At 40.5% G+C, this 7595-nt stretch overlaps 1 protein-coding gene across 1 annotated transcript; it reads right to left on the bottom strand.

Annotated features, from left to right (window-relative positions):
- Positions 1-1191: 1191 nt before the first annotated feature.
- On the bottom strand, positions 1192-7140 carry LOC121370466 (cysteine-rich motor neuron 1 protein-like). Its single transcript, XM_041495716.1, has 3 exons — positions 6488-7140; positions 2372-2488; positions 1192-1396 (listed from the first exon to the last, which is right to left on the bottom strand). The coding sequence occupies exons 1-3, from the start codon at positions 6603-6605 to the stop codon at positions 1269-1271; spliced, it is 363 nt and encodes a 120-aa protein (XP_041351650.1). The 5' UTR covers positions 6606-7140; the 3' UTR covers positions 1192-1268.
- Between the last annotated feature and the right edge of the window lie 455 nt (positions 7141-7595).

The following is a 7595-nucleotide window of genomic DNA, read 5'->3' as shown; positions in this document are numbered from 1 at the left end:
AACGACACCACTAGAGCACATTGATTTATTATTAGCTGTCAAACATTTGATAATTTTTACATATAGTCTTAGAGAGGAAACCCGCTACATTTTATCCATTAGTAGCAAGGAATCTTTTTTAAAGTGCCCCTTATCTTTGAACGATTTGTTTACAATTTCCATTGAAGTGCCCTTTTCTGTGAGTTGGTCCATGTTCCGTTTTATTCTCGGTCCCATCCCTAAAACATTTCCTGGTTCCGCCCTTAGAGTCAATTCTCCTCGTAGACCGACGTGATTTCTGGACAACGCAATAAGTAGCATTTTGATGTTTCTTTTTAGAGGTTTTTTTTTCTTCTAATAAAGACAACACAACTAACTGATTGTTTTTAATTTGTATTTAGTTTTGTTTTCCCACATAAATATCAATTTAATTAACAATCAATCAATCAATCAATATAAACATCCATTTAATTAACAATCAATCGATCAATCAATATAAACATCCATATAATTAACAATCAATCAATCAATATAAACATCCATATAATTAAACAATCAATCATTTAAACATCAATCATATAAACATCCATTTAATTAAAAATCAATCAATCAATCAATATAAACATCCATTTAATTAACAATCAATCAATCAATCAATATAAACATCCATTTAATTAAAAATCAATCAATCAATCAATATAAACATCCATTTAATTAACAATCAATCAATCAATCAATATAAACATCCATTTAATTAAAAATCAATCAATCAATCAATATAAACATCCATTTAATTAACAATCAATCCATTTCAATATAAACATCCATTTAAAACAAATCGATCAATCATATAACATCCAATATCAAAATATAAACATCCATTTAATTAACAATCAATCAATCAATCAATATAAACATCCATTTAATTAAAAATCAATCAAATATAAACATCCATTTAATTAACAATCAATCAATCTATCAATATAAACATCCATTTAATTAAAAATCAATCCATCAATCAATATAAACATCCATTTAATTCAATCGATCAATCAATATAAACATCCATTTAATTAACAATCAATCAATCAATCAATATAAATTCACACGATGCTTAAGCCTGCTTAAGCCTGCTACTGAAGGTTCAAGCACGTGTAGTTCTGTCGTGGACACGTGTTCCAACGTCCCCGGGACATGTGTCCAAGACAGAATGAACACTCGCGCACACCTGGTCACTGGAAGGAACCAAGGTGTACGTTCTGGAGACAAATTTGTTTTGAAGCACGTGCTCATCCATAGACCCGCCCACCGGCTGGGTACTTCCTCCTGCACGCACAGGTGGGGCAGCCATTATAGGGGTTGTGACAGCGGCCGAGGGGACACAATGGACACGGTAGTCTGGGACACATGTAAGACTCTGTAAGTAAAATAAATACGAGACTCAGTGAGTGAGTGGGTTAGTGGTTTAGTGAGTGAGTGGGTTTCAGTGAGCGAATGAGTGAATGAGTGGGTTTCAGTCAGTCAGTGGGTTTCAGTGAGTGAATGAGTGGGTTGGCGATTGAGTAAGCGAATGGGTTTCAGTGAGTGGGTTGGTGGTTGAGTGAGTGGGTTTCAGTGAGTGAGTGGGTTTCAGTGAGTGAGTGGGTTGGTGTTTGAGTGAGTGAGTAGGTTGGCGGTTGAGTGAGTGAGTGAGTGGGTTTCAGCGGGTGAGTGAGTGGGTTTCAGTGGGTGAGTGAGTGGGTTTCAGTGAGTAAGTTGGTGGTTGAGTGAGTGAGTGGGTTTCAATAGTGAGTGAGTGAGTGAGTGGGTTGGTGGCCGATTGAGTGAGTAGGTTTCAGTGAGTGAGTGAGTTGGCGGTTGAGTGTGTGAATGAGTTTTGATGAGTCAGTGAGTGAGTGAATGAATGAGTGTGCGGGTGGGGGATTTCGGTGAGTGGGGGATTTTCAGTGAGTGGGAGGATAGCCTTTGTGTGTGAGTTGTTGGGCAGTTTGAGCAAATAATTAGCTGAGTGTGCGAGTTGGAGAGTGAGTGAGGGGTTGAGCAGTTATTACTGACAGTTTCAATAAAGAAGTGAATTGAGTGAGTGGGTGGGTGGGTAAGTGAGTGAGTGGGTGCGTGGGTGTGTGGATTTGGGTCAGTGAGTGAATGAATGAGTGAATTAAGTTATTACAAGACGAGTACATGGAAGTGACAAGTAATATCTAAATGAGTGTGTGTGAATTAGTGAGTGAAAAAAGGAAGGAGGGAAAGAAGTGTTATATATACAACGACGTACTCAACACTTTTAAAACAAGGAAGACGGAAAGAAATTAAACACCGTGATTGAACTGATGCAGTAATGAACATGTAAGCTATATCATTATTACTATATTATATATATTTATATATTTACTTTTACAACTTCTGCAACACAGTGTAGGGCATCCCCAGTTGTCCAGCACGTTACCGCATGGACAGTATGGCCTCGCCCATACCGGTGACTTACACAGAATACAGGACGTTTTCCCCACTGAAAAACAAAGAAGAAGAATTGTTTGTGAAATGACTCACCGGTACATTCAAATAATTAGTTATTAGGGGCCGAATCTACGAGGCCTGTTTTTCTTAACCACGGGTGTTTAAACACTGTAAATGTTTGTATACAACAAACAGTCTTTGTAAATTCGAGGAGCGGAATTTATCTTAGTCAGTTGATTGATTTTTTTTATCTTGTTCCAACCAGCCAGTGCACCGCACTGGTCAAAGGCCGTGGCATGTGCTTTCCTGTCTGTGGGAAAGTGCATATAAAAGATCCCTTGCTACTAATAAAAAAAAGGTAGCGGGTTTCCTCTCTAAGATTGTCAACGTTACCAAATGTTTGACATCCAATAGCCGATGAGTAATTAATCAATGTGCTCTAGTATTGTCATTAAACAAAACAAATTTTTACTTCTTTTTTTTTTGTAAATACAACTCTAGGTGTTTAATAATTCCAGTTTGGCTTGACGTAAAACGAAAAATAAAGTGGTTTTTTTCCTGAGTTTACAGGCCCGTACGCAGGATTTTTAATGGGTGGGTGCGAATTGCTCATGATGGGACCAATCAACATAAAAATAACCCCTCAAAACAACAACGATTACGTAACATTATTTAAATTTAATAGAGAAAACTGGACCTTTAGTAATTGGGGGGGGGGGGGGGGGGGGGCGTAAATTATAAAACGGTATAATTCACCCATAGTGAAAAATGCCATTTGCTATCATATAGTATATTATACATAAACGTAATCAAAAAAACATAATTTCAGAACTGTATTCAACTCGGATCACCAAACGGTGATACATTGAGGTGGTTTAAAAATATATTTTACAGACAGCTATAGCTATATATATATACTTAACTCCAAAAGAAACGCGAATACGTAGATTGGAGGTTTTGAGTGCACTCATTGAAATACGTCCCAAAGTTCTTAAAATAATCGTTTCTATGAAAAACTTAAACAATTCGTAAAGATGAGATTTCATGTTATTGACATGTTAAAAATCGAGGTCGCATTGTCATTTGAAATGTCAAGGCCATGGCGCTTCTTCAATGGCGTCACATGCCACTCAAACATGTCCACTAATAGCGGGTGTGTCCGCCATTGCTGGCCATGACCGCCGCACACCTCCTACCCATGGAGAGGAAGAGGTTCCTGATGAAGGCCCTGGGCACGTTGTTGTAGGTGTCCACGACGGCCTGGCGGAGCTGCTGCTGTGTCACCACGGGAGCAGGGCGTTGGTTCATCATGCGCTGAACCTCGTCCCACAAGTGCTCGATGGGGTTCAGATCCGGGCTTAAAGCTGGCCAGTCCATTGTGATGATGTTGTGCTGTGCCAGGAATGCCTGGGTGGCCCGTGCCGTGTGTGGCCTGGCGTTGTCGTGCTGGTAAACCATCTGACGGTGACCCGCGAAAAAAGGCACCACCACAGGCGTGAGCACTTCGTCGATGTAGCGCTGTGCTGTGACGCCCCTGCCGCGTCCTCGGCCGTTGTTGTCGAAGATGACAGGTTGTACACGACGTCCCCAGGATATGGCACCCCACAGCATGACGGAAGGCCCTCCCCAACGGTCCCTCTCCATAACACACGTATCTGTGAAGCGCTCACCTCGACGCCTCCACACCCTCATACGACCGTCGGCCCTATCTAAGCAGTAGCGGCTTTCGTCGGAGAAGACGATGTTCTGCCACTGTCGGTTCCGCCACTGTCGATACAGAACAGCCCAGTTGTGTCGTGCAAGGCGGTGTCGCTGTGTGAGACGTTGTCCAATGTACGGTCGACGACAGTTCAGATGGATGGCGATCAGACGACGTCGTACCGTGGTGTAGGAAACGGGGCGGTTGTGGGTTCCCACTGTCTGCCGGGCTGTTGTGGTGGCTGGTACGAACCGATCACGCATGTGAGTTCGGACGATGTAACGGTCCTGGCGCTGTGACGTCACTCTGGGACGGCCGCTACGTGGACGGTCGACGACGTTGTTGTTCTGTAGAAATCGGTCTATGAGACGGTAGATTGTCGAGACATGGACACCGAAAGCACGTGCAACCTGCCTGGCATCCATTCCGGCCTCCAAATTCCCCAAAGCTCTATGTCTGGAATCAGCGTTAAGTCGTGGCATCGTTGTATCGCTACTCGTAAAATGAGTTGAACATTGCTGTCTGGCGTTTCTTTTATACCCAGGCCTGGTAGTGTTTCACGTGCAATTCGCATCTTTCATGATCCACCCGTTTTGCATTCCAGATCGATTTTGGTCGTCAATTTCAGCACGTGCGTGACGTCACACTGTACTCGTTTTTTTCATGCGTTATGTGGAATTGGATACGCTGACAAGATGGCTATTGGTCAACTTAATCGATTTGTACATAGTTTATTCAAATGTGGGTTTTTTAATATTTTAAAATTTTCGCGTTTCTTTTGGAGTTAAGTATATATACACACACACACACACAATACGAAATAGGTATAATAATATAACAGTATTATAAGCAGGAGTATACTTTAGACGTTAACCATTAAGTACTGTTTATAATTATGCTGTATAGATATTTTTGAAAACAAGAGTTAATCACATTTAGGAACATAAAAAATTTCTTTGTCGTTGTTAGTTTTTTCGAAATAAATAATTGACAAAAGTATTGGGTTTCAGTTGATAGATAGTGAGCAGACGACTTGCTTCACCACTGGTAAATATTTCTGCTAAAGACATGAGAGGTGTCTTGAGCATTAAAGGCATACTGTCACGGATTTAAGGACCATATTTCTCTAAAAATGGATAATCAATAAAAATTACATTAATTGTTGGAACCAAATCTAGCTATCGCGTCACCTTAACTGAACCATGACGGAGTGAAATCCATGTCATCCCTCTCGGCAATTTTAGTTTTTGAATTATGGACGATTGCCATAATTGAATTATTTTTACAAAATGTCATTAATAAATGGAGTATGGTGGTTATGAAGACGGTTGAATAAAGTACATTTAGAAAGAAATCAAATTATTTTTGTTCAGGTAATACTTTGTTAGACCATTAAATAGGTCAGTGGTCTGTGACAATATGCCTTTAATTAGGACGAAGGGGGACAGGACGTAGCCCAGTGGTAAAGCGCTCGGTGGGCCCATTTTCTCGTTCCAGCCAGTGCACCACGACTGGTATATCAAAGATCGTGGTATGTGCTATCCGCTATCCTATTTGTGGGATGGTGAATGTAAAAGACCTCTTGCTACCGATGAAAACAAATTGTAGCGGGTTTCCTCTCTAAAACTTTTTGTCCAAATCACCAAATGTTTGACATTCAATAGTCAGTGGTTAATAAATCAATGTGTCTAGTGGTGTCGTTAAACAAAAAGCAAACTTTAACTTTTAATAGTGCGAAACTGCATTTGTTCGTAAGCAAGATTACCCATAAAATTGTAAACGAAACGGAAGAATGGCGAGTTACAAGTAAGAAAAAGAACTGGATTGACCATTCTAAAGACACCACACTACCATTTGTCGTGTCGTTACTTGTTGTAGCAGCTTAATAATATAGTCCAGTTTAGGAAATAGTTCCTCATAAACAAAATACTAAAAAATTCTGATATGCTTTTTAAAATCTTTCTTTGATGATTACACATAGGTTGACCTCTGTAGTATTTAAATGACCCATTCGTCTGAATTTACTTGTTATATGTAGTACTAACTGATAACAACTGTGCAAGTGACATAGTGTCACCTGTATAACAGCAACACGATAAAGTTCGTGGTCGACCAATGTTGATTTATTTTTTAAGTTGAGAGCACTCCCTAAAATGAGTAGCCACATGACCCTCTCGATAGTGTTGTATTTTGCACAGAATATATTCTGACATAGAAATTGTATTGAACTGCATTGAGTAATTAATGGTGGTGTATGACCTGAAGGCTTCATTAATAAATATACATAGACCCAATATTAGAATTTGTCTGAATAAAAGTAGATTAAAAAACAAAATAACTGAATGAACTTACATGCACCTTTTCCATAACCAATACCAGCCAACGACATGGCCAGGACGCTACACACAACGGCTACGGCGAGGACGAACTTCATGGTGTAGAATGTTAGCAGTCTTGCGAGTGTTACCATCTCTTATTTTTACCATGCTTATTTATACTCAGAGAGACAATGTCACCCTGGCCAGTTTTCTATTATTGGACAAAGCTTAAATCAATCAAGCAGAGTGGTCATCTGACATTCATTGTCAACGGTTTCTCTGAAATATGGGCAACAGTGCAACATCTGTTATGTCATTCAGACATATATCATATGAACCGTGACTTTACTGACGCAACTTCTTTCTTTTGATATTAGGAATTACAACTAAAAGGTGGTAACAGGACAAAATAGTATAATTGTGGTCTTTAAACTAGAAGAATGGCTCCGCTTGCTACAGACCCCGGTCGGGGTGCTGGTGCTCTCTTGCACCTGCCAGTGCAGGCGGTCCCTTCTCCCATCCACCCCAACCTTTTCCTGTCCTGGACGGACGAGCCGGCCGAGTCCGGCACCTGTGCACATGACAGGCGTGCACTAAAACAGCTTGCTCTTAATGTGCACGTTAATCCCTATAATATAACATAACATAGAAGAATTGAGGTAGGTCCCCCCCCCCCCCTAAAAAAAAAGAAGAAGAAAAAAAAAAAAAAGAAAAAAAAAAAAATCAACTATAGGCCAGCGTAATAGTATAGGCCTGTTAGTACGTTAAATAGTTAAATTAGGATCTAATAAATTCAATTTAAAAAGCATGAATATATACCCAGGGGCGTAGCGTGATCTGGACCTTGGGGGGGGGGGGGGGGTCGGATATGAACCAAGTGGACCTTTTTCTATTTTGTTTTTGCACCACCCGAAATTCCATATTTATAAATCTGTATGTTTTAGTACTGAAAGCGGACCATTTGCTTCCGACCCCCCCCCCCCCCAAGCCTACGCTCCTGTATACCCCATCTATGTGGTGGGGGGGGGGGGGGGGGAGAAGGCCGAGGCATTTAACCTCCATAAAGTAGAGAATGGTTAAAAGTAACCCTACTAATTACATGCCTACTACTTTCAGTTACAATTTACGCAAACCAATGGAGG

Source organism: Gigantopelta aegis, chromosome 4, assembly GCF_016097555.1.
Source record: "Gigantopelta aegis isolate Gae_Host chromosome 4, Gae_host_genome, whole genome shotgun sequence".
In the NCBI taxonomy this organism is placed as follows: domain Eukaryota; kingdom Metazoa; phylum Mollusca; class Gastropoda; order Neomphalida; family Peltospiridae; genus Gigantopelta; species Gigantopelta aegis.
The sequence above is the reverse complement of the archived record's forward strand: the minus strand, read 5'-3'. Positions and strand labels throughout refer to the sequence as shown.